Below are 25,895 nucleotides of genomic sequence, written 5' to 3'. Positions count from 1 at the left end.
GGGTGTAATTCACGACGAACGCATCAGCTTTTTATAAGCTTAATCACTAGTTCCAGACAGGCTCACCGTCCCCTCAATCATCCTAGTTTGGCCCGGGTCATCTGGGCCCTATCTGATGCTACGGTCTACAACTGCAGCGATAGGTGACCCGTTATGGCCAAAATATACTCTTCTTGCTCCTCTTGGCTGCGTAAGGTCACCAATAAAATACTTTATATTACAGCGCCCTACACAAGTTCACCAATCTCTTGATCTAACAAATAATGCAAGCACCGCCAGAAGCAATCTACTCTGGTCGGGATGACCTCCTCACTTCAGCGAGGAACTTTGCCCTATCTCAATGGTATGTTGTGACAATTCGACGTTCAACAGCAAACAAGAATGTAATATTGGGGTGTGATATGGGAGGAGTTTATCCTGATCGAGTGGGGGCCCCCAACGGAGCAAAACGCCAAAAAACATCAACCCGTCGAATCGGTTGCCCCTTCGAGATATGCGGATTGTATAACAATGGTAGTTGGAAATTGATGGTACGTGATTCTGCACACACACATGGACCGAGCGACCTAGCGGCACCTCCACAGGCACGAAAATTTGCGAACGATCAACAAGCGTGAAACCACAAACTATTGAAACGGTCTTTCGCGAGTCGAACGCTTCAGCGTGTTTTACAAGGCGGGAAATTTATAACGCTCGTATGGCCGAACGGCGACGGCGATTAGGAGGAGGCTCTCCAAGGTGGTAGGGTAAAATACTGGTAGACATGAACGCCTCCTTTGCGCGACGTTCATATATTTGTACAATCAATAAAAGTATGTTCTTCTCCTAAAGTAATACTAGTATCACTCATAGTCTTTGTTAAGCAGTAGGCTATACTGACTAACTGACACTTATTTGCCCTGCTTCAAAGATCCACTTCTATACCTACTCTAACACATTTCAGAAACTTCTCCATGATGTCAGCATCTGGGTTGTACTGAACAAAATTCCAGTTACAGAGCTTTACGTACAAATGCTGGTTCCAGGATAGTGATGCCAATTGCTCTTCCTAAATCTCTTTCAATAATTACTAATCATCCGGTGCTGAATCGGCATGGAAACTATGTAAGTAGCGTCTCCACATTGGGATAGTCTGGCTCTGTTCTTTCGCCCTCTTGACTGCTAATTTCTTTGATATTTTCCGAGGCAGTCCCTTGGGCTTTGCGGCTGGAAAAATTCGATGAAATATAGGCTCCAAGCACAATGGAAGATGTTCATATCTCCCCCCCCCCGGTGCCCACACTCTCTGGTTCAATTTCCTGCGCTATTAATCTTCCATGGAGACGCATAGTAGGATTCCGCATCACTTCTCAAAGTAATTAATGCAGCGCATGTATTTGTCCTATAGAAAATTATCACTAGGGGAACTCCATACAGCCTCGTCTGAAATTCGACAAAAGAGAGCCCAATTCCGCCACACGAAGCTCAAATATTCTTTTTAAAAATGTTGCTAGCTCTGCAAGGAGAAGATGAATCGAGAAAGCTGTCGAAAAATTACTTCTAGAATCAAATAGTTGAGAGCAAGACTCTGTCACTTAATCAATACGTTAACGTGTAAGCTGAGCAGTAAATCCCTGTATACGACATCGATTTTCATCTATCCCTAACAGAAGCCAACCTAAGCGCCTTGTCCATTGCAACAGCCTGTGGATCTATATCTCCATCAACTGGATCCAAATCACTTGGCTCTTCCACATTGCTGAGGAGCCAGCTTTCGAGACCGGGAATATAGCAGCGATCGAGTCACAGCGTCGATATTGAGCGGAAATTAACTCGCCGAAGTTGCTTCTTCATCTCGGCCGATTATCAATCCCTCTGCCTGAAGCTACTCTTTAATAGATAGTTCCAGATCGGATATTACGTTCTCAGAATCAATCTCACACTGTTGTTCCTCCCACCATGGATACGCGGTATTGGTGAATGTATGCTCCTGAGAGGATTATGACACGGGTTGAACGATGAGTATAATTTACTAGTGATTTATTTTCATTTCCAAATATTCAAACTTGTGGCCTGATTTCAACATTCAAAGCTTTTCAGGTTAAGCGGACGCCGTATGATACGGGCATGGATATAGTCAACTGGCAGAACCGGATCTGGCGGAGCCGCATTCCAATGTTGACTGATCCCCATCCTGACCTAGGTTAGACGCAACGAGTCCGCATTGCTTACTCAGTCCCAACTTCCACTTTAAAAAGCGTTTTCAAAAATTTCCCAGGATTCCCAGACAAAAACTCGAGTTTGTAGAATTGCCACTCCTTTCTGCCGACATCTCACTAACTTTAGAAGTCATTGGCTTCATTTCCAGTGGCTTCAGTTGCTGGGCGGCCGGCCCCACCTACATCCCGATAAACCACCTTTTGGAATATTATTTAGATTTTTTAACGAGCCGCAGAACCCAAAATGGAGTGAGTAGGATGATGGGAAGCGCAATTGAAGTGGCGCCAAAAGAAATCCTGGTACGGAGTACAATTACTGCCGTCGACAAAAAAGCTGTGATTCCCTCGCCTTACAAAAGTACATGCATCCATGGATGACAAATGAGGATATGATTGAAATTGCTTTTTCGAGATGAACCAGTAGTAGCGGGATCTCAAGGAGGCGCTTGGAGCTGTGACGAAGCACGCATTTCACCTGCAGTAAGATGGGTCGCATGGCCCACCCCACCTAACCCCACGATGAGGGGGTTGGAGGGCAAAATTTCAAGCTGAGGCTGAATCTCCCACCTGGAAGAACCCCCCCTCAAATTTACGGGCAAAGACATCCGCGCACCCTTGAATCATGAGCAACAATTTCACATTCGGGAGTGACAATTCAGGGGTTCAGATTGGGGTCAATCATGGACATGTAAACTATGCCTCTGAAGCATACAAGCAGTCGACTATGTCTGAAATCGGTGGCTCTTCGTCAGGAAAGGGGCTTCGTCTGTTGTCTTTGGATGGAGGAGGCGTCCGTGGCCTCTCAATTATCCTGATTATCAAGAACCTCATGGAGAGAATAGACCAGGGTAACCCACCTGCGCCTTGCGAATATTTTGAGTTGATCGGTGGAACTTCGACTGGAGGGTTGATTGCGATTATGCTTGGACGCATGCGAATGACTATTCGTGAGTGCGAGACGGCTTACATGAAGCTATCTCATGTCTTTACCCAAGTTCGTGGCGACAGCAATACCTGTCAGTTCGACCACAGGGCATTTGAACATGCAATAAAAGTCATGCTGGCCGAGCATGGCATGGATTCGGAGTGCCTTTTGAAGGATACAAGTGCAGCGGCCTGCAGGACGTAAGTTGTTAGTGGAATGATATTGTCCAGATCTGGCCATCAACCTCCAAACAGCGTACCCACGCACGATCCTATATACTCTTTCTAACAATTTGACCTTGCTTCACCTAGCTTCCTTTGTGCTACAAGCCAAATAACATCCCAAACCGTCGTTTTATCGAGCTATTTCAATGACCGACGAGGCAGCGACCTATTAAACGAGACAAAAATATGGGAGGCAGCCAGGGCAACGTGTGCAGCGATGAACCTTTTCGAACCAATCACAATTTGTGATGAAACGTTTGTCGATGGTCAGACTGGCGCGAACAACCCGGTTCAAGAGACTTGGACAGAAGCCGGGGACGCATGGCAGTTAAACAAAGGCGAGCTCAAAGATAATGTTCAATGTTTGGTTTCTATCGGAACAGGCATTACTGGATTTACTGCTTTTACACCGCATCTTTCTGAGGTCGTAAGGGTGCTGGAAGCCATTTCTATGGAGACTGAGCAGACGGCAGATCGGTTTCGCAGGCAATACACGGATCTATTCCAATTAAGAAGAGCATTCAGATTTAACGTCGTTCGAGGATTGGAAAATGTTGGACTGGAGGAAGTTTCCAAGTGGGGTAGTATCAAAGCTGCCACTAGGAACTACGTGCAAACTGAAGAGGCATATGTTGCGATGAGAGATTGCACGAAAAGCATTAGAGAAGGAGGGCGCAATGTGTCTTTTGCTTAAGAGCTGTTTGTTTACTGTAACCGTGGGATACCCTGTTATGCCAACTAAAATCGTCTTGCTCAGGTCGCAAAATTTGATTGTTGCTACTTGTCTGCAATGTTGACTTCCTCGAGCACTAGTGAAACCGTGAGAGCAGCTTTCCTCTGAAGATTATCACTGTACACAAGAACCGGGATACATCCCCATTTGCGATGATTTGAGGTCACTCAGCAGAATCTCCCCGGGTAATTACAAGCCTTTCCACAACGCCTTACCGATAGAATTTTGGCTTTCTCACCTCTCAACAAATGTCTTTGGTATTTCCCGTGGCTCTCGCCAAGGAAGATCAAGATTTGGACGTTATAATACAGTAGCCCGTCATCCCAACTATCTGCAGCATAAAGAGATTCTCATTTGACAGATTCAGTGTCAGAACTTAAGATAACAATCCTCTGAAGCCTGAGGAAGGAAGGACCTGAGTGACTATGTTACTCCTTTACTGCATTATCTTGTGTGGTGCAGCTGCAATCACCCTTGGACAAACAGTCAGCCTCCTACTGCCGGGATTTCAAGGGCGTGAATTGGAAGCAAGGATATTATCACACGTATGTGAGCAAATGTTGAGACATTGGAATTTGAGAGTCTGTTTAACATTGTATTGAGTTCCAGCATTATCAGACGATAACATTTCTTGTGACTTGCCCCCGAGCCGTGGCAGCCTCCGACTGCGGCGTTTCCGAAGCAGGAATGACGGCTATCGCTAAGAAGGATTCCGTAGAGCTGATCGATGTCAACAAAAGAATAGGTTGGGTTTTCCATTTCATGTGAAGCACTTTCGATACTAATGGATCATTGCAGCACTGAGTCCCTGTCGTGCCGTATCACGGGAACAACGTACGCATCCTGCTTTTCTACAAACGGAATTTCGGTTCACGCCACACTAGCCCTAAAAGACCTCAACTGGATGGAAACACCTGTTATAAATGCTTGTAATAAGCTCCTCAAATTCCACCCAGGGAGTTATAACGACGTCTCCTACGAAGCCCCTCACATACCGAAGCGGCTGCCGCACCGGCGGCTGAGAGCCAAGGAGCATTTACGGTCAAGACTTCATGGGTTTTATGCAGCGTGATGGGATCAATTACGGTTGGCTTTCTTGGGTACTGTACACTCCGGCTTTTTCTTTGCTCGGCTGGCAGTTTCCACCCTTTCACTGGCCACAAATCTGGTAATAGCAGCTCAAATTGGCTTGAATAATACCCGTACCTCGGTTTCCCACGACGAGGCCAGTGCTATTCCATCAGGGACTAGCCTGTCTGAATGGGACTTGAGCTTTTGTATTATTGAGAGAAATTTATTGCCACATATCGACTCTCGGATAATCAGGAAAGCGAAATACGTGGAGAAGGACCATTTCCTCTCAAGCCGATACCGCTCTCTGGGGAGACACATCAGATACTAATGTAGGGGCATTGAAAGTGAAATAGCCTACTCTCCGATCTCAATAGTTCGCAACAGCCTGCAGCTTGCAGGCAAAGATCGACAGATCTCCCCGCATCCTCGGCCCATCCCCAACTATCAGATGCACGTAATATACATCACCACCACACTTCACTCCGTACACAGCCTACCCGTTAAACAAAAGTAAACGTATCACCTCCCCTCTCACGCAACATATTCCCCACCCTCGCCGTCCCCACCACACGCTCCAACTTCAGCGCATCCCACTTAGAGAACAAAACACGCACCCCACCCTCCGCAGCCTCAACAACCGCCGCTGGATCCAGCCCCAAAAAGCCCACAATTTCTCCATAGAAAACAGGATTCTCCGGCACACCATACATAATCACCCGTCGCACACCGCGAATCTGATTCCTGCGGAAATGATGCGCGCGCTCCGTATAAAGTAGCACCGAGTGTCTACCCGTGAGGAAGTGACTCCGCGCACGCGACGCTTCCCGCGGCTCGGTGTACTCGGAAATCGCGCCGAAGGAAACATTCGTCGTTTGCGCCGATGTGGCGAAGTGATTACGCACGCGGACGAAATCCAGGTACGAGGGGACGAAGATGAGAGTTCCCGCTCCGCCTTTGTTACTGCGGGCTGTGATGCTTTTCACCAGTGTTGAGAGAATGGTTGAGGTGAAGTGCTTGAAGCGAGCGTCGGGATCTTTGAGTGGAGAGATACTGTCGATTCGAGTGAATGTTTGCTTTACAGAGACTGGGAGGGGGAGGTCGGTTATGGCGCCGGCGTGGGTTGGGGTTATTTTGATGCGGCCGGAGGTGTTTTGCATGTGTGTTGAGAAGAGAGAGTTGATTTCTGGCGTTATGAAGGAGGCTAGTACGATTGTTTGGCGGATGTGGCGGGCGTGGTTGTCTAGGTACCAGTTGCGGACTCGGCTGAAGTCGCAGCCGTGGGCCTCTTTCGGTTGCTGGTTTAGATGCTGGAAGATGAAGGAGATGTGATCCCAGTTCTGCATGAGGAGGGCGTCGGCGTGGTCAACGACGACTACTTCAATGGAGGAGAGGAAGTCGTGGTCTCGCTTCTTGGCACTGTTAAGGTAGAGGTTAGCTTTGGATTTTATGGTGATAGTGGTGGTAATGCGGTGGTGACTTACTCAGCTTGGTCCATGATGGTACGTAGACCGAGCGGACTGGCCAGAATAACATCCGAGTTGTAGAATTGCGCAAAGTACTTCACAGTCTTGCGGGTGAACTTCAATCCCAACCGGAACATATCGTCGTCATTACCGCCAAACAGTTCGCGGAAATCCTCCGTCTTGTTCTCCCAAGAGGCATCATCGGGCGAGGAGAAGCTGTCAGTGAAGCGTTTCTTGTTCTCGTGCTGCTCAGCTTGGTAGATCCGGGCAATTGCATTGACGACGCGCACACAGGCTTGTCGTGTTGGGAGAATGTAGAGTACCTTGGGCCGGGTGAAACCCTGATCCCGGCACTCGATATCGGTATCGGGGTGCTTGGCCAGACGGGCATTATTCTTCAAAACTTGGTCGCGAGTCTTGATGAGATGGTTGACTGTGTGTAGTGCCGCGAGCTCGCGCATGCTATCCGCATTGCTGGCCGTTCGCGAGCCAAAGAGCAGATCCTGGTAATCGAAGATATATGGCGCAAGATGCTGGGCGGAGCCGCTGATCGTCGGCAGGAGTTCGGCGACGCGGGGTTTGAGTTTATTTTTGAGCTAAATGTGTTAGGTGCAGTTCATAAAAATTGCAGTGAAAGGACTCGACAAACCTTCAGGTTCGCAGTACTCTTGAGGGCTGGTAGTAGTGATGCGGCATCTCCCATATCCGGTATTGACTGCACAAAGCGCAAGCCGTCTACTTCTTTCTTGGCCGATACCCATTTGTTCGACTGGATTTGCTCAATCTTCTTGGGAAGATCCGACCCATCGGGCAGGTTGAAGTGCTTCTCGAAAGGACCAGCAGCATCGTCATCCTCGTCGCCTTGAGCCTCTTCTTCATCGTCTGACGGGGCCTGATCTTGCAGAGCATCGGCCTCGGCCTCGGCCTCTTCCCCGGGATCTTCTGCCGCAATCACCTTGGCATCACTGGTATCGTTGTCAACCTTTCTCCGCTTGCGAGCTGGTCCTTTAGAATCGGCATCGGTCTGAAGTAGTTGCAACAACTCGTTATACGGGCGCTCGGTTTGCTCTTCTTCGTCACTGCTAGAGGAGACATCATCCTCCATGTCGACATCTGCTGCAACCTCGATCGGAGGGGCGTCTTCATCGGAGGAGTGATCAGACCTAGAAAAATTTAGTTATAGACCAAGATTGCGATTTGTTATGCGATTGCGACTCACTCGGCATCGTGCAATCGCGACGAGTCGAAATTTTGTCGTCGGAAGCCGCCACGGCCACCGCGGCCACCGCGGCCACCGCGACCGCGACCACGGCCTCGGGGGGGCACCTCTTCCACCTCTTCCGCCTCGAGAGAAGGCCATTGTGGATTGTGTTGGAGGGGTATGGGGGTTCACGAGGAATATGGGGGAGCTGGGGAATCCACGCCGAAAATTGTCAACTTTTGGCGGCAGATAGGCAGAATCGTTTTCCTTATCACCTCGTGATGGGATGACTTGACCGCCTCCCCTCTATGGACGTGCCTGGTAATTGAACATCACCATTGTTCATTTTTAGCAGTTTAGCTGTCGGGACTTCATGGGGGGGGTTTTTTTTCAGGCAAAAGGGGGAAGTCAAAAAATGTTCTAGTGAACAGTTTGGGTGAGATGCTACTGTAGATTGGGGAAATTGTGTACTCCTGTGCCAATTAGCAGTGCTAATTGGACCTCCCTCTACTTGGACCATGGTAATTTCTAATCCTGAATTGTATACATTTGCCATGCAAATTTAAGTAATATTCCTGCCACATTACTTTTACCTAAAACTGATCGGGAATAAGCAGTAGAATACCTAGGTAGCGACCTTTCTTGGTGATAAAAATGAACGTTTGGACATGTTAGCAGGGCAAGATAATGATATGTAGTAGCTCGGGCAGGGTGATAGATACGTTGGCTTATTTTAACCAGCCTGCTTAAAGTAGTCTGGCCAACGAAAGCACACAAGATCGCATGACATGGGGCCGGGCATCAGGGGTACATAGTGCAAATGTGGCATACCTTGTGCCGGTGGAAGGACCAGGCCCTAGGCCTTGGATACGAACTGCTTATCTGGATTCTGCTCAAGTTGCAGACGCAAATCAATCTCCCAGGTCAGGATCAAGTTGAGGATGAGCAGTATGCTAACATCAATATCTGAACCTCGTCCTTGTCCCAAGTTTCCGCTAACGAATGCGAACCCACAGAGCGAGCTTCAAGCAGTGTGGAGAGAAATTTTGGTGTTGCAAAGCGAATTGACAGGATGTGACAACGGGCTTCGCCATATGTCGACCAAAGCCATCGCCCGAGCGAGCGAACATTGCCTTTACACCCTCAAGTATCTACTTCGAACACCAGCTGATACATCCGCAATGGATATCGCTCCATCACAAGCTCAACCAGCTCGAACTTCCAGTTAATGGCACCATGTGCCCCTTCGAAGGTGAGAATGGTCCTCAAAATGAACCCTTCTGCTGGCCTTGCATCGTGAACTTGGTAAATAAAAACTCAACCACAACAATCCTTTGATTTCGGAATCTCGCTCATACAGAACTTCTATAGAAGGGAGAGCTCGAAAGGTGATGCAACAGCTCGAAATTCAATTCTACCATGACAACCGGTTGGTCGACATGCGCAGTGCATTGGATAAGCTCCCGATCAAATGGCCAGACAATCGTGCTGAAATCACCCACCTGCTCGCCCTGAGGACCAAGAGCAACGATATCTGGACAATGGTTATTGACATATGTATCTTGACTCTCGAGAGATACGGCGGGAGAGGACTGGAGGAAATGTGCACCTGTGGCCGGAATCAACAGTCGATGTCTTGATCGTGACCGTTCTCGGGCGTACCCCACGCATCCCGACCCCCCTCCCCGGGGGGCCTGCCGGGGGCCCAAGATTTTCACGTGAATTAATACAACCCTGCTTCACTGCCTATTTCAATCGACAGCATTTCATAGCCGCAACTGACCTAGTAGAGCTGTCAGGGCTGTTGAGGCTGGTCGCCTAAGAGGTCTCACGTAACATCACTACTCCCTACATTCGAGTTGTAATCAAGTATCATTACTGAGGAATCGAATTCTTTGGAAGAAAGTTTAGTCCATACCGGGAAAAGAGGGATCCTGGCTCTATTTTTTGATTCTGAGCATCTCTCGAGTTTGGCCTCAGGATCGCTTACAATTTGGCTCGCCGCAGGGCAGATATTGTATATCAACAGGCCAAATAATTTCTATTGGTATATTGCATAATATGAAAGCAATGTATGTTTGTGAGCCCGAGAGGAAATAAACTTAGAGACAAAAGAATAAAAACCGAAGTACGTACTATATAATAAAGCAATCATGCACCCACCTGGGGAGGTATCTACCATAAACTATTTAGTATAAGGATCCACGAATTCTATACCAGAACACAATTCTATTCCAAAGAATCATCAAAATAAAATACTTGGGCTATATTACGACACTATCACTTTCAGAAAGATCTATAAATATCAGAGACCGAATTTTGAACTGGAGAATCTAAGACTAGCATTGCGATGACCAGGAGATATTCTATCTTGAATTGCTTGACTGCCATGTTAGTAATGTATAGCCCTGGAGGTAATGAGCTTCCTAGGAAAGGAAGGAGGGAGCTGTGGCCAGCACTTTCCCCATTCACCCGAGCTCATTATGATATTCAACTCTCGCCACTACACGCTCAGCTCCCTTCTGTACTCCCAAGTCCCCTTCAAATACTACTTCTCCACCTTGCTTCTGGCTTTCCATTTCGTTCTGCTTTACCATCAGCATCATTTTTTTTTCACAAACACAGAAATCTCGTGTGTGTTCTTGTCGTACTTAGCGCATCGAAACTAAGATGACTTATCAGTATGAAAGCTTCTTTTCCTTCGAAGAATAACTGTTCTGAGTATGACTTCCTTGACCCCTACGACAGAATAAAGCGAATGCTGTTTCCACTAGCTGCATGCATTGCATGCGCAACTCAGGGATTCCGAGCACCAGCCCTTCCTTGTCAAGGGACATATCCTTTGCAATCCACCTTATTTCGTGGGCAAATCCTGAGATAGTGGTTGAGTTTGGAAGAAATATTGAAGTCATTTGTTGGCCTTGGTTATCAATTTGGCCGCACCTTGCCGATGACAAAATGGAGCTACCTACCATCCATAGGATTACGGTACATCTAATAGCGCATTATCTACAATCTTCTTAAGTAGATAATCCTAGCACTCTTCTAGATGGATTCCTCCAGGCCACTTATTGTTGTCCGCACGTAGTAATCAATCACGTACATACAACGTCATGACTTTTAACCGCAAGATATATCTGATAACTTGTAGTATATTAATCATACTAGCGCTAGTGGTAGATCCTAAATTCTTTGCTGGCTCAGCGTCCCGCACTTATAATCTACTTCTCTTCATATCGGTCCTCCCTATGGCCAGTGACACTACTCTCAAACTCGCTGTTCTTATTGATGCGGACAACGCACGATTTTCCGTGATCAAACACCTCCTCTCCGAAGTTGCGAAATTCGGCACAGCTCACGCAAAACGAGCTTATGGAGACTGGAGTAGTCCCAATTTGAAGGGCTGGAAAGACCAGCTCCTCGAGCAATCAATCCAACCAATCCAACAGTTTGCCTATACCCATGGTAAAAATGCGACAGATTGTGCTATGATAATTGACGCGATGGATCTTCTATATACTAACCGGTATGATGGATTCTGCCTTGTGTCAAGTGACAGTGACTTTACTCGCTTAGCCGCTCGTATCCGCGAGTCGGGACTTATTGTTTACGGACTTGGCGAGCAAAAGACACCCAAACCCTTCGTCGCCGCCTGCGATAAGTTTATCTACACTGAAAATCTCGTGCACCTTGATCAGCTTGTTCCGCATTCCGATAGTGTTATCGTGCCTAGCTATCCCTCTTCAGACACAAAAGCTCAAAACGATAAACACTTGGCAAGTCAATTACGAACTACAGTGGAGGCGGCCTCTGATGACGAAGGATGGGCTAGACTTTCTGACGTAGGTCAGCTTCTCACAAAAAAATATCCGGACTTTGATTCTCGCAGCCACGGGTATCATAAACTTAGTGATTTAATAAGCGCCTCTTCTCTCTTTGAAATTTGCCGCCGTCGCCTTCAGGAGGGCTCATGTACGATCTACGTACGTGATAAGCGTCGGAAGCTTAAACATTCTGCTCAATAGATTTGAACGTCAGAGACTGCACCCATGCTATACTCCAAATCGCTAATATGCTCATTTAGCGCTCGAGAGTATTCCGCTTTGCTACCTGATGGTTCTATTCCAAGTGTGAGGGCTGAGATAATTCAAGAGGGACATATTACAAAATGCAAGCCCGTAGCGTTAAGCAATGTAATTTTAATTCATATACGTCTTTCAATAAATCTCAAATAAAACAATCCTTCAATACAATTCGCTACCTGAGACGTGGCTAATCCGGATATAGATTAGCGTGTTTGGCATACATCCCCAAAACAAATAAGGCTGATATAGCTATTCTGAAGGTAGTTTAGTGGATCTTGGGCATCTAGGGTTCGGGAAACAATAAAAAAGTTGCGGAGGTGACAATGATTTCTGGAAATGCTGTATTGCAGCTGTCTCAAACGAGAATATCATTTGATGTGATTTTTGTACCACAGGCTCTATCGTACCGTAAACTAGGCTTTCTGTGTGCTCCAGCTTCATCTACACGTGCTTACCACATCATACAACTTCGCACTGCTTTGATAACAATTCATTCAACTCCGATGGAATCCCATTCTGTATAACCCTTCTTGCTCCCGACGCCCTACGGGATCACCTCTTTATAAAACGTGCCCCACATACCGCCAAAAGCCCCAGTGACAATGGCCTCGTCGTCGTTCGCTTGCTACTACTGGCGAGGAGCCGGGGTCCCTTTCTAAAGTAGCATCACTGCCGCCGTCCACAGTTTTGCCCTCGCTTATTCAGCGCACGTACGCCCTGCTCGACTTGCGGCCGACTCTGGCAGTCCCACGTTTTAAGACATGTTGTCGCAGTCGCCAATGGAAACACAATTATCGCCGGCTCGCTACCGTGACGCAAAAGCTTTCCTCTACGGAGATTACTTATATGCCTCAAAACGAGGCATACCACTCTTCACCGATTCAACCAACAAAAAGTATTAGACAGAGAGCCCTTCAAACAAGGGTACCCCATGGGTCAGGCTGTCAATTTGTTGTGTAATGAGTACGACCTAGATGAGGTGCCAAACTTGCTAGGCCACTTGCTGAATGGTTCTTTTATTGTGGGACCATGCACGCGATCGATAGTTCACGCGGTATCAACTTACGATACACTCCACCATGCCCAGATGACATCATAGATCTCACCCCTACATAGAAGATCCCACACCGCTACCGGCACGATTGAACTTGAATTGAGTATACAATCCACAATCTCCATTGTAGATTGAAAACCAGCTGGTCACAAAAACTGATTAGTGTCCACTTTCTGCAATTCAGCGGTGATATCGCACCTCCTTGCTTCCAAAGGATTTTTGATTCCTCAGTATAAATAATAGGTCCATTTCCTACAATCAAACTGACCCCCCCCCCCCCAACCAATTTTACCCATGGTACTGAGATTTCGTGGATTTCAAGTGACTTCACCTTTACCATCCCTCAAACAATCTCAAGTATTGGATAATGCGGCCTTTTATTTTCATTAGTGCCATTTTCGTCAGCGTCGCAATGGCTGCTTCAACTGACTCGGCTGCGGGAATTATGCTGGATAAGCGTACCGGCCCTTGTCAGTCTGCTTGTGATGCGGATTATCATAAGTGTGTTTCTCCGCCGTCCACGTGTGAAGCGACCGTGAGTATTTCTCTCTGGGACGAAAGTCCATGGCTATGCATTTATTGGTGACTGACAGATATGGTGTATATAGTATCGTGGGTGTTCTAGTGTGAGTATTTCCTTCTTAGATGAATTTTCATGGCTATGTGAATACAGGTGGCTGATAGACGTGTTGGGTACAGCTCTGTTCCTGAATGGGTTCCGCATATACCTGCAAGGTTCATTAGAATCTTGATTCGAAGCCCAGAAGGTATGTGATCGCCTCACAAACCTATTGATGCTACTGTTATTTGATAATAATTATATAGGACTTCAAACCTGCACCAATGAATTCGGATATAACGATGGCTTCAAAGTGAGGGCAGTCTCAGTTGAGGGGGTCTCAATTTGGGGCTCCACTTTTTGATAGGGTTTCCTATATATTCGTGCAAAAGTAGAGACTAAAATATTATCTTTTTCCTTTTATTTGCCGAGTGCTCAGAAGAATGACGGACAACAAAGTTATAGTCCGGTAAGGCAATAGAGAAATCCTTGCCTAGCCCTCCTAGCTCCTAGATATAAGTCGTAAGTGTTACGGGCCCCTGCGACATGAGGGGCCGCAACCTACAGATGGGCCACCAAGAGCCAACGTTCCTAGGAAAACAACGCAGATCAGATCACGTGACCTTCGGCCGGAATCAGCCCCTACAAAAGGTTCCAGCAATACTCGTATCTGCCATACACACAAAAGCGGATGGTATGTAACTTAATTCTGTAAGTAGCTGTATTTGTAAAAACCGGGAAATTTACTATTTTTATTCATTGCTTAATAAGGTCTAGTGTATCTTGGCATTTAGGGTCTGGGGAACAATGAAAGAGTGCGGGGGGTGACCCCGATTTCAGGAAATACTGTACCCGTTGAGAGCCAAAACCAAAAGCTTGAATCTTTCCTACAGGAATACCCCACTGTCGACGCGATGGGCATCTGGGGAACGGTCAGATACTGGGCCAGCCAGGCCCTGGGCTTTATCTCCAAGGCGGCAACGCCTTTTCCTGGCTGGAGGGTCCGGATTCGCCATATAGTGATCTAAGTACGCCCAGAGAAAGATCTAAGCTCGGTCCCTTTCTCAAATGACTGCTAACAAGTTCAAAGATCGTACGCCCGGATATTCAATGGCACCACGGCAAAGCAAGCCGTTTGTTGAAAAAGAAAAAAAAAACGTTGAGCGAAATGAGGATGGGCAATGACCGCCCCTACTCTACACTTCTGGTTTTATCAGTGCTAATGACTCCACAGTTCCTCCACATGCTGACGGATTTTAGAACTCTTATAATCCCAGACCAATGAAAGGATTGAGGTGAGGTGTTTATGCAGAAAATTGAGAATACACGCAGTGACCGGCTCTCCTGCAATTTATGTGCCGATACAGAGGCAACGAGAATTTGACCACAACTAGTGTTCCATTTCAAAGAAAACTCTCGCTGATACAGGAACTTGTAGAAGGAGGTTCTGAATTTTGGGACTAGTTTTACCGCAAACAAATGAATCGTTACATCGAGCTTGCGGTCGAGCAGATTGAGATGCTAGAGGCTGAGAATTCGTATCCCGAAAGCTGGGTTGAAAACCTCTACGACACGCGGGAGGTTCCGGACAGACACATCGAGATACTTGACCTACGAGTCAAGCTTGCCAGGGAAAAGGCATATCATCTGGGGTTAGCCATGGAGAACCTGGGGTATCATATCCTCGGAAGGACCTGTTGTAATGTTCTTGTTCTTCTCCTAGAATCGGAAGCAAATTGCAAGCTAAAAAGATTACGCTAGTAATGCGACTAAAAACATTTCACTGTTGGCTGCTATTAGTGTGCACATACAGGAACCTTTCGCTTCTCCCTATTGTTGGCGTGCCAAGGCCTCCAGGGCTGCTCTTAGTGTGAGGTAGGGCGGCCCCCACCCTTGTGATCTTCGTAAACCCTCGACCGCCAACATATCCAACCCAGTTCGCTTGCCCATCAACCTCTCAAGACTTAAGACGGGTACACTGTCTCCCTTTCCCCAAGATGGCGCCCCATCTTCCCCAAGAGATATTATATTTGATCGCAGACCATCTGCAGGAAGAAGAAGCCTCTCTGGTTCCGTGTACTCGGGTATGCCGTCAATGGCAGGTCGGCTTTGAGCCCCTCATTTACTCTGAACTGATCCATGTCTTCAGCGCCGAGGACGTCAGCGGAGAAGACCATGAAAGGGGAATGTCACTGAGTCATTTCCAAAAAGTAACCTCTGGGGATGGGCTTGCACGACGACCTCTGATCCGTCGCTTGTGCTATCATATCGTTGTCCCTATTGACCTCCAAGATTGGAAAACCCGCAAGTACAAAGGATACACCCTTGAAAACGATGTCCGTCAGAATAATGATGTTGCTTTTCACTCGGCAATAGTCGATCTCTTCAACACTCTCACAGATTGGGATCCTAGTTTGCGCCTTTCAATTGAGTTGGAGCTGCTGGGTCGCGAAGTGGGAAAGGAGCCTTATACATGGGATTTCGACGATGCAGGCGACTACCGCTATGAATATAAAAAGGGAAGAACGAAGTCAGTTCCTGTCTATCGGGCACATTTTCTGAACAACGGGGCCTCTCTTCTCCCGGATGTCGCGTGTATCGATCGTCTTTGCTTTCATGATGATTTCCCTTCTCATCAAATTTGGGTCGGATCTGCTATGCAAATTGCTCAGCACTGTACAACCCTTACAGAGATGATGCTGGGCCTAGATGAATATATTCGCCCTGATCACATTGAATACATTCAAGCAAGGCGTCAAGGTAAGCAAATACCTACACAAAATTGGGAAGTAATATAATTGAAAGTCCAAACTCTGACACTCCGGTAGCTGTGGCTGACGGTCTTTTGACAATGCCACATAGCTTGAGGGTATTTAGGCTTCTTAACCAGAGGGAGAGCCCTTGGAAGGAAATGATGACTGGTTTGAAAGTTCTACTTTCAGATCATGACTTTCTTTCTCAGAACATTTTGCATTTGAGCCTATCACTTAGAGAATTGAAGATTAACAAGCTATCGCTCACACCAGACTTCCTGTTTCCTCTAGATACAGAGAGCCATCCCTTACCGACTACTCGATCTCTCTACTGGCCTTCATTAGAAGTCATAGAGCTGACACGTGTGGCTCCATGGCTTCCATCAGGTATATTCATCAAATCACTATAAACTGTTCGATCTTGCCCCCTTTTATTGTAATACAGTTTTCGGTCAGGCAAGGGACATAGTATCCTTCAACTTACTAACAATCTCATTATATAGGCCAGTGGGTTGCTCATCCAACACGCGAGGACCAAATCGAAATCGATGAAGTCGAAGACTGGGAGATGATCATTTGTGACTTAGAAGAAGGCACTATTGATCGGCCAATTTTCGATCGCGAACATTTTCACCGAACTCTCATTTCCCTAGGCTATGCAGCTCGTCATATGCCATGTTTGAAGTACATGCAATATCATCTCGACCATAGAACTCACTTTCGATTCGAATTTAAGCCCCATGGCTCGTCTGGGAAGGCAGAGTGGATGCTTTATTCTCACTATCGACCGAATCAACAGGTAATGGATGTGTGGGAACGTCCATTAGTAGGCTCGGAGCTAGATGCGAAGTTACCTGCAACGTTGATCAGGACAACTATTGCGGACTGGTATTAACATATAGCTGGATTTCGGGGGAACGCGAAAGACTGATGTGGTCAGAGAAGGCGATTGAATGCAGTAAATTCGATTTGACAATGTTTAGTGGGTGATACATGAAATCTCAATGGGGGGTTTTATCTTTTTTTGATCTTGACTAGACTTCTTAGTAGTGTCTCAAGAGAATTTGATTGTCATGGATGCTAGTGAATGCTGGCAGATCTCAAGGTGGCTATGTGGTCTGACTGAATCAGTAGCTTAAATCCCTACTACAAAAAATATTGACCTGTTCCAAACCCATCTCTCCCTTGTACACCAACCTCCTCTGAACTATCGATCTCGCAGCTTGGTTACTACTGCTTCTAGCTAGTACTAGTAACTACAACAGTACTTGAGATTATGTCAAGATTGACCATTTGATAGTTCACAGTGACACCGTGACAATACGATAAATTATAAATACCCCACCCCAGGCTTTTGAAATTCGTACTAATAGTTGCGGTTGATCTGCACAATGACAGGCTCACTACTAGTACTATGTCAAAGCAGATTTGACAAATTTCCTGTTCCTGTAACTCATAGTAATCCCATAACGAATCGGCAATATCATCAACGCCAGATCAAGTCAAACTCAGTCAGTCGAGAGACCCCGAATACCACAGGAACAAAGTGGAGAGAAATTAACACAAAAAGATGAAAGCTCCGATATATCCTGTATTCAGTGGATAAAGCAACGATGCACAAATCCGGAAACAGGCGTGTTCTAGCAAGGCTACCGGGTGGGCCTTTGAACCATGGAGAACTTCAGGTACTGGAGTGCCGCCCGCGAGCCAATGGGTTCATCATTTGTAGATTTTCACCCTCTCTTGATGATGGAGGAGGAGGAGGAGGTGGTGGTGGTGGGGGTCTCCCACATTCGAGGGCAAGGATCTTATCTTGCCGTAGAATCCGTAATATGAGATATTGATCTATACCATCGCTTCAAGCTCTTGGATGCTAAGGGGTTCTGGCCTATTGAGTAGCTCATGGAATTCCCCTCCATCAAATTCTGCCACGATGGGATAACAGCGTAGCGCCATTGTCAGATTTGATGCAGAAAGCAAAATCATTCATTGGGGCGGCGAAGTCTTCGAAGTCTTCCAAAGCATGCAAGTTGTGCGATTTCGAGATATTCGAATGAGCTCAAATTCCAGTGTCATCATCGGCAAATGGATTCGCGAGCTCGAATGCCAAAGTTCCGTCTGACACTTAGCAAAATCTATGGCTCTAAGTCGAACCCCCAATGCTAGGAGAATTCTTCATTGGCAACATCCGCTTGTCACGAGGTTTTTGATACATTCATTACTAGTAATCTATAACCAAGGAAAGTCCGGAAAACTTGAAGCTATAAGCGCTGGCAAATAGTAGAACCTGGAATCCGTTCCAAGCCTAGCCAAGCCCAGAAGACCCGAAAGAACCTGAACAGAGTAAAAAAGCACAATCTATACAAACAAAACTCCATCAATTCAATTCAAATCATATCCAGAAAAAGAGATTGGCCTATCTGTGTCACGCGGTGGTGTGGTGGTTACGGCACCTGCGATAGATGGATGCCCAGTAGATAATAGTAGTAACAACATGAGTCGGGACCCGAGAAGTAGAAGAACGTAGAGTAGAGGGGTGTGTGGGCGCGCAGGGAAGGGGAGGATAGAGTAAGGCAAGCAAAGCAAAGCAGAGCATTGCGGAGGGAGAGGAGAACGGGATTGGGATTGGGATTGATGGAATGGAATGAATATTAGGGAAGAAGATGAAGTGAACAAGTGAACCAGTAGATCGGATCCGGAACCCATCATTTTTCGTTTTCCTTTTTTGGTTCTGTGATGGGATCCGTTTCGCTCCAAACTCTGAGCCCGACGAATGTCTAGGATATATCGGGATATCACAATCACAACCACAATCACAATCACGATCGAGTTCAACTTCACCTTCAACATCAACATCAGGCAAAATAAACAGTCGAGAAGAAAAGAGAAGATCGAGGAAAAAAACACCAAGCGCCAGACAAAAGAAAAATCGCCTGCAATTTGGAGCGAAAGATTCCAGAAGTATAACACACGAAGAACCGAATGCAAATGGTGGGGAGGGGAAGGTGGGTGTGTGTGGGTAAATGCAATATTTGATCAATTCAATCCAGGCGAAGCAGGGCAGAGTAAAAAAAAGCGAGAGCGAGAGCGAGAAGTCTCAAGTCTCTACTGCTCCGCAGAGACGCCCTTACCCGATCGACCGCGAACTTCCTCATCGTAGCCGTTCTGCTCGGACTCGGACTCGTCGTTGTTAGGCGATTGGGGGTGACTGAGGGATTGGTGGCTGCGAGCCATCTAAACACGAAAAAGCAGTTAGCAATGCCATCCATCAAAACAACCATCATCAGAGGCTCGAGGGAGAGAGGGTTCTAAGCTCCGCTCCAATCCAGTCCACACTTACCCAAGCACGCACACCACCAATCAAACCAAGACTATACCCCGTCGCAAAGTCCTCATTCCGTCCACCAACGCCAGGACTCTCAGGACGATTGAGCGCCTCCACACGGGAAAGATGCGACTTGCTCCCACCAGTCGGGCTAGCCAGGGGTCCGCGAGCACTGCCGTAATCGATGCTGTTGCGGTTACTGGGCGCCGGACTTCCGGGCCGGCTATTCTGCCAGATCTGTCGCAGTTCACGGCCGAGTTCTTGGCCGGTCTGGGTCCAGTTGGTGCGGATGTTATCGCGGAGCTCGACGACGTGGCGTTTGACTTCGAGTTCGTTTTTCTTTAGCCACGATACGTTGAGTTCTTGGCGGGAAGCGCCGCGCTTGAATTGTCGGGAGATGTACTGGTCGTAGTCGCGGACGATTCTGGAAATGACAGAAGAAACCAGTCAGCCTGTGCTTGTGCTTGTGCTTTTGCTTCGGGCAAGCGGGAGCCGGGGGACAAAAACAAACCTCGTAATAATACCAGTCGTACTAACCCCCTCCGTCCGCTGAGTAACAAGGAATTTACCCTGAGCCTTAATAGGCTCATAGATATCATCACCCTCAGCAGCCTGGTAGGGCAAATCGTCATGAGCAACGTAGTCGATCTGATGTTCCGAGAGGAACTCAGGCGTCACAACCCAGGGACAATTGGGAATGACCTCATCAACCCACTTGCAGTGACGGATAGTTTCCGCACGCTCGGCGCCGCTGAGGACAGTCAGGCCTTTTCTCATGTGTGTCTCTTCGTCGCCGGTTACACCGACAATCAGATACGTGTCCGGGAAGGCTTTCTTGGCTTGTTCGAGCTGTCTCATGTGTCTGTGGGAGAGAAAAAAAAGGGATTAGCAATGATTCTGGCAAGGGAGGATTTGTCCGCAGCTGTCTGAGCTCTAGCTCCAGCTCGAGCCGAAGCGTCAAAGAAATAAGCCTGACAGGCTACGAGTACATAGCTCACACATACCCAAGATGAAACAAATCAAAAACCCCATCCGCATAAACCCGCACCGCCCTCCCCACCGGCGGCGGATTAGTATGATAACCAACAGGATCCTGCAATGCGCCGACCGGAGGCGGAGGCATTTCCTCATCCACGCCAGGCTTAGGAAGCTCAATATGCAAACCGCGACCGCGAGCCGAGCCTGAGACCAGTTCCAGCTCCAGCGCCGCCCTCAATATCACTACTAGCGACGGTAGTTTCGGACGGTTCGCCGGGATCCTCCTTATTGATCTCCGCGCCATTTGTGCTAGGGTTGGCGCTGGCGTTTGCGTCGGAGCTTTTGCGGGCGCGTTTGGACGGGTTTGAGTCCTTTGCATTGGAGGATTTCTTGGATTCGGGGGCGGGTGGGCCGGAGTCTTCGCCTTCTTCGCCCGACGCGTCGCGCGAGGAGGGTTGGAGGTCGGAGCCTTGGACTGGGAGGTTGGAGGCGCTGCGCTTGCGCTTGGTTGGGGGTGAGGATGGTGATGGCATTGTGACGGGGGAGGAAGGGGGGAAGGGGAGGGAAGGAGAGGGGAGATGGGAGGATGAAGATGAGGATGAAGATCAGGTGAACACGATGGTTGGGGAGGATGAAGGTGAAGGTGAAGGTGTCAGTTTGGTTGTTCCCCGTGCGCGTGCGGGTAGACCGGTTATTAGGGCGGTTAGTTAATTAGGGGGGGGGGGGGGGGAGCCACAGTAATTCTCTGGTGGGTGGGGACGACTCCTGACTCGTCGATCTATAGTTACTGCTATGTGCTACATGTACATGGTACATGGCTACAGTTACTGCTGAGTTTACTCGACTTGGCACTGTGTAAGTCTTTCTACCTAGCACTCACTACATGTATCACGTCACACCACTTCCCCTATGGGATGAACCATACCATCCCATCTCATCCAAACTCCACGGAAGCCGTCTACCTGCATTCTTAAGGATGCCATCGCAAAGATGACATGTGTCGAATACGCCACGCATGCGCAAGGTACCCTCGGTCCAGCCTCGATGCTCCTCCCACGGAGAAAGTGGAGAATGGGAGTGGAGAAGGAGAAGGAGGAGGAGAGGAGAGGAGGAGAGGAGGAGGAGGAGAGGAGAGGAGGAGGAGAGGAGAGGAGAGGAGAGGAGAGCAGTGGAGATAAAAGATATAGAACAAAAAAAGGAACAGGGAAAGCCGAGACGGCGGAAGTGTAGTAGTTCGTCAACGGGCATTGTGCGGTATCTCGTGGTGGCATAAAAGACAAACGTGTTCGTGAAGACCCCGACCCCGCCTAGCGAGGGCCTCGAATGATCTTTCCTTTCTTTTCCTCCATTGACCTTGACTTTGAGACTTCCAATTCATTCCGGTCCAATCCAATCCAATCCAATCCGATCCGGTCTCCTTCGCATTTCGTCCTTCACTTTGGTCCAGTATGGGGCAGAGGATGGCCGGGAGAACAAGAGCCCGACGATAACTAAAGATGAAAAAGAGAAGAGAGAACCCAGGCAAGGAAGCGAAGAAAAAGAGACAAGAGGGAGGAACAAATCGTGGAGAAAAAGAGAAAGAAAAAAGAGGTCGTTCACACAAAACAAGGTAATCAGGGTAGACAATTGGCAAGTAGGAGCGGAAGGGAAGAGCAGAACAAGTCAGATGAGGTCCAGTCCAGTCCAGTCGAGGGTAAAAAGCAGATGGCAGATGGGAAATTGGCGAGAGTAGGCATAAAAAGAAAAAAGAAGAAAAAGAAGAAAAACTACGGCGCTGCCTTATCTTTGTCATCGGTAGAAGCAGGCGACTCGGATATTTGCGCGCCAGTTTCCTTGCCCTGTGGACCGGGGGTATCTTCGCGAGCCCGCGTGGAATCAGTCGGGTGCACCTGGTTAGCCAGGTCCTGGTCCTCGGTTTGGTCGAACAGTTCCTCCTCATGCTGATCCGGGATGATCTCGGTGCCATCGCCTAGCAGAATGATCCGGCCGGACCGGGTGCTGAAAGCCCGCGAGCGCTCCATCTCCAAGTCATAGTCATCAGGCTGGTCCTCGAATTGATTCCGGATCCCGGGGCCGCGGAATTCGGCTGTGCACACTGACCGTCAGCACGACGAGGGATTGGACTCGGGTTCCTCGTGAGACTTGCCGTACTCGGGCGGAGCACAGGGCCCATCTCCGTTCGCAACCCGCTCTGCAATCTGGTTATACCACTCCTCCTTGGACTTTCCGTTTAGCAGGCCAATCACAATCATGGTCATGTTGTCGCATCCCACACCGCCGGTCTCGCTGTTGGAGGCCAGGCAGTTATCCATCATATTCTCGCAAATCTGAGAAAGTTGCTGCTTGGCAGCAATGCCTCTGCGGACAAACTCGACGACGGCTTGAGAGGTCTGGCAATCCCAGATACCTGTGAGAATGTGTTAGCGTGGGGTGTTTCTCGTTTGGTTCGGGGCATTCTGTGAATGAACTGCGAGCCTACCATCACAGGCGATGACAAGGAATTCATCGTCATCGCTCAGGTCGTGAACCGTCACATCGGGGAAAGCGGTGACAATCTGTTGCTCGGGGGCCAATTCGGGGCTCTTCTTGAACTCGAAGTCACCAATGGCTCGAGAGAGAGCAAGGTTGCCGTTGACACGGCCAAAGTCGACAAAGCCGCCGGCGGCACTGATACGAGCCTTCTCGCCTGGAGGGATATTAACGAGGTCCTCAGAGAGGAATGGTTGCGGCTGGGGAGGAAGCCCGATTCAACTTACCCTCATTCTGGGGCTTGTGGTCAAAGGAGAGGGGCTTAGCGCGGCCCTTGACACCGAGCACTGATCGGGAGTCACCAGCATTTGCCTAGAACGCGTTAGTTAAGATGGAACTGAACCCATCAATTTGATGATCCTTTCACATACCACCCAGATTTTGTGCTTGGAGATGATGCTTGTAGAAGCAGTGCAACCGGAAACCTCTTCCTCGTATTTGGGGTCTGGAGGAAGTTAGAAAGTGCCGAGAGAAAGATGCCAAACGCGATTGGAACAGGAGCTCAGCTTGCTCTCGCTTTCGCAAGTGTTGCCGCTGCTGCTGCTCGCCACACACCACCAGGAACACAACTCACCTTCCAGAATAGCGCGATCGGTAGCCAGGAAACCATCCTTAAGAGCCTGCTCGATATCACCACGAGCAAACGATTCCTGCTTGGCAACAATCTTGTGGAGGTTCTCCCCGGTGAATAACGCAACCTTGTCTCCACCGTGACCATCATATACACCAAAGAAGGCTAGACGCTTGCTCGGGTCCGTCGGTTGGTTCTCACCGGTGCCGGTGTACTTGGCTTGAAGATCGAGGACGGCGGCGTGGGCATCTTCCATACTAATACGCCATCCCTGCATGGCAGAGACTCCATACAAGCAGCAGTCATCTTCGCCGTCGGAGGATGTCTAAGAAGAAGCAGAAGCGATTAGCCTTGATTTTTCACTCCTCAGATTCAAATTCAAATTCAAGATCTCGAACGAGATTCGATTGCGTGATTGAAGCCAGAGTGATCGTAAACATTTTTTTTCTTCATTCGATTGCCAGGATGCGACCACGCGAAACCTTGTGCTCGATATCGCTATTTTTGTGTGCCCACCGAAGATCACAACCAGCCAGCCCCTCTCTCGGGTCAGCAGGGGGGGGGGGTCGCGGCCCCGCATGGCCGATCAAGCAGGTTTATGGAAAAAATCGACCATCGGCGAAGTTGCAATGAGAAAGTAGAGTAATGAGAATTCTCTGCCGGAATTGTCGACGATCTTGCCAGGGGGAGAGGGGGTGGTGTGTGTTGTTGATGTTCACAGGGCAGAGGGGGCACACGCAGCCGAGAGCCACCGGCGTCACAGTCACGGCGGATGTGTGGGGAGGGGCAAGGCAGGAAGGCAAAGGCAAAGGCAGATAGGGCAAAGGGGCACGAGATATGGAAAAGACTAACCTTCTCGACCACGGGCTCCGACAAGGTCTGACCCATATTGGCGATTGATTAATTCTGGGGAGAGAGGGGGGAGAGGAAGAAAGAGGGGAGGTGGGGAGGAGTTCGGAGTTGGCACTGGATGAATGGGAGAAGAGGAAAGATTGGGAAGTCACGACAAGTCAGGTGAGGAAAGGTTGGGTGGGGTATGGTATGGTATGGTGGTAGGGGAGGTATAGTAGGGTTGGGGGAGAGTAGGTTAAGTAGATGAGTAGCAGACAGAGGTGAAGAGTAATAGTAGAGTAATAATAGACTCGAAGAGAAGAGAACAGAGTTTGGATCTGTCAGAGTTGAGATGCCTGCGCAGAGATTTCCGATTTCAGGTCAGGTCAGCTCCGTATTCGCGTTACCTTTGTACTTGATGTCAGGTGACAGTATACCAGCGTAGTTGGTTATCAACGATAGCTATAATATTTATAAATATTTACTAAAGTATAATATACAACACTATGACTGAAAAATCCTATTCTCCTCTCGGTTGAATCTTCGGAATCTTGCACCCCTTCATCCTCATCCTTACCATTTCGGCCCCTTGTGACGCCAGGCAGCCGCAGGCACCCACCGGCAGAATAATGGGACTGACCAGGTGTTCTTTGAACTATAGCTGCCTACTAACATCATAAAAACTACCTTAAAATTTTAATAAATTTTTTTTTTTTTTCATTTTTTATTCACATTTCGAATTATTTTACTAACTTCACAACTACAATCGCCCTGCAAACTCGACCCCCACCTGTCAGGCACTGCACGTGCCATCCACTGCCCTGAGCGGTGGAGGGGATCATAGTATGCTCCATGCTCCATGCTCCATGCGCCATCCTTCATCCTTTGTTCTTGGCCTTTTGTCAATATTAAACTTTAATCACCTCTTCAGTAGAAAATAAGTAATCATTAATCAATGGATTACATTTATAACTATCACTAGCTCAACTAGCGCAAGATCAAGATCGAGATCGAGGTACCTAATGCACCAACCCAATGGATATCATGTTCGCCATGCCCAAACTCCAACAGAACAAAAATAAAGCCAAATGACTCAAAAACAGAAACAGCAACGACGGGAAGAAGGGGGGGGGGGGGTGAGTGGAAAAGAATCAAGGTAAAAAAGAAGAGGATGAAGAAGAAGAGCAAAGAATCCCCAAAAATCAACTCCAAAAATAACCCATCCTAAACAAAGGCAAGCTCCCCACTACTCGCAACCGGCAGTCCACGACTGCTGGCACTCTTAATCGGAGGCGGCGGTTCCAAAGGCACCGTACTCCAAGATTGTGAATCATCAGCCTCTTTCTTCGGCGACACTTTTCTCGACAAATGCTCTTCCAAATCAGAAGCAAT

General features: G+C 48.1%; 8 protein-coding genes across 8 annotated transcripts; 5 read left to right on the top strand and 3 right to left on the bottom strand.

Annotated features, from left to right (window-relative positions):
- Window positions 1–2,820: 2,820 nt before the first annotated feature.
- N7481_002727 (uncharacterized protein) lies at window positions 2,821–4,041 on the top strand (the record flags this gene model as incomplete). Its single annotated transcript, XM_057261946.1, has 2 exons — window positions 2,821–3,323; window positions 3,435–4,041. The coding sequence occupies 2 exons, from the start codon at window positions 2,821–2,823 to the stop codon at window positions 4,039–4,041; spliced, it is 1,110 nt and encodes a 369-aa protein (XP_057126878.1).
- Window positions 4,042–5,654: 1,613 nt separating this feature from the next.
- Window positions 5,655–7,843, bottom strand: N7481_002726 (Digestive organ expansion factor predicted; the record flags this gene model as incomplete). The annotated part of the gene is made up of 4 exons (XM_057261945.1): window positions 5,655–6,570; window positions 6,636–7,213; window positions 7,267–7,780; window positions 7,833–7,843. 4 exons carry the CDS (start codon window positions 7,841–7,843, stop codon window positions 5,655–5,657), a joined length of 2,019 nt encoding a protein of 672 aa, XP_057126877.1.
- Window positions 7,844–9,054: 1,211 nt separating this feature from the next.
- N7481_002725 (uncharacterized protein) lies at window positions 9,055–9,458 on the top strand (the record flags this gene model as incomplete). The annotated part of the gene is made up of 2 exons (XM_057261944.1): window positions 9,055–9,070; window positions 9,190–9,458. 2 exons carry the CDS (start codon window positions 9,055–9,057, stop codon window positions 9,456–9,458), a joined length of 285 nt encoding a protein of 94 aa, XP_057126876.1.
- Window positions 9,459–11,066: 1,608 nt separating this feature from the next.
- Window positions 11,067–11,843, top strand: N7481_002724 (uncharacterized protein; the record flags this gene model as incomplete). Its single annotated transcript, XM_057261943.1, has 1 exon — window positions 11,067–11,843. One exon carries the CDS (start codon window positions 11,067–11,069, stop codon window positions 11,841–11,843), a length of 777 nt encoding a protein of 258 aa, XP_057126875.1.
- A 3,670-nt stretch (window positions 11,844–15,513) lies between these two features.
- On the top strand, window positions 15,514–17,164 carry N7481_002723 (F-box protein; the record flags this gene model as incomplete). The annotated part of the gene is made up of 3 exons (XM_057261942.1): window positions 15,514–16,276; window positions 16,345–16,656; window positions 16,773–17,164. 3 exons carry the CDS (start codon window positions 15,514–15,516, stop codon window positions 17,162–17,164), a joined length of 1,467 nt encoding a protein of 488 aa, XP_057126874.1.
- Window positions 17,165–19,374: 2,210 nt separating this feature from the next.
- N7481_002722 (choline-phosphate cytidylyltransferase) lies at window positions 19,375–21,105 on the bottom strand (the record flags this gene model as incomplete). The annotated part of the gene is made up of 4 exons (XM_057261941.1): window positions 19,375–19,503; window positions 19,610–20,018; window positions 20,106–20,456; window positions 20,759–21,105. 4 exons carry the CDS (start codon window positions 21,103–21,105, stop codon window positions 19,375–19,377), a joined length of 1,236 nt encoding a protein of 411 aa, XP_057126873.1.
- A 457-nt stretch (window positions 21,106–21,562) lies between these two features.
- Window positions 21,563–21,802, top strand: N7481_002721 (uncharacterized protein; the record flags this gene model as incomplete). Its single annotated transcript, XM_057261940.1, has 1 exon — window positions 21,563–21,802. One exon carries the CDS (start codon window positions 21,563–21,565, stop codon window positions 21,800–21,802), a length of 240 nt encoding a protein of 79 aa, XP_057126872.1.
- A 536-nt stretch (window positions 21,803–22,338) lies between these two features.
- On the bottom strand, window positions 22,339–24,560 carry N7481_002720 (PP2C family serine/threonine-protein phosphatase; the record flags this gene model as incomplete). The annotated part of the gene is made up of 7 exons (XM_057261939.1): window positions 22,339–22,658; window positions 22,737–22,979; window positions 23,052–23,258; window positions 23,329–23,413; window positions 23,473–23,546; window positions 23,676–23,997; window positions 24,525–24,560. 7 exons carry the CDS (start codon window positions 24,558–24,560, stop codon window positions 22,339–22,341), a joined length of 1,287 nt encoding a protein of 428 aa, XP_057126871.1.
- Window positions 24,561–25,895: the final 1,335 nt, after the last annotated feature.

The sequence above is a fragment of the Penicillium waksmanii genome (assembly GCF_028829765.1).
Source record: "Penicillium waksmanii strain IBT 27052 chromosome Unknown utg000002l:1.0-3326099.0:1.0-3328782.0, whole genome shotgun sequence".
NCBI lineage: Eukaryota > Fungi > Ascomycota > Eurotiomycetes > Eurotiales > Aspergillaceae > Penicillium > Penicillium waksmanii.
The sequence above is the reverse complement of the archived record's forward strand: the minus strand, read 5'-3'. Positions and strand labels throughout refer to the sequence as shown.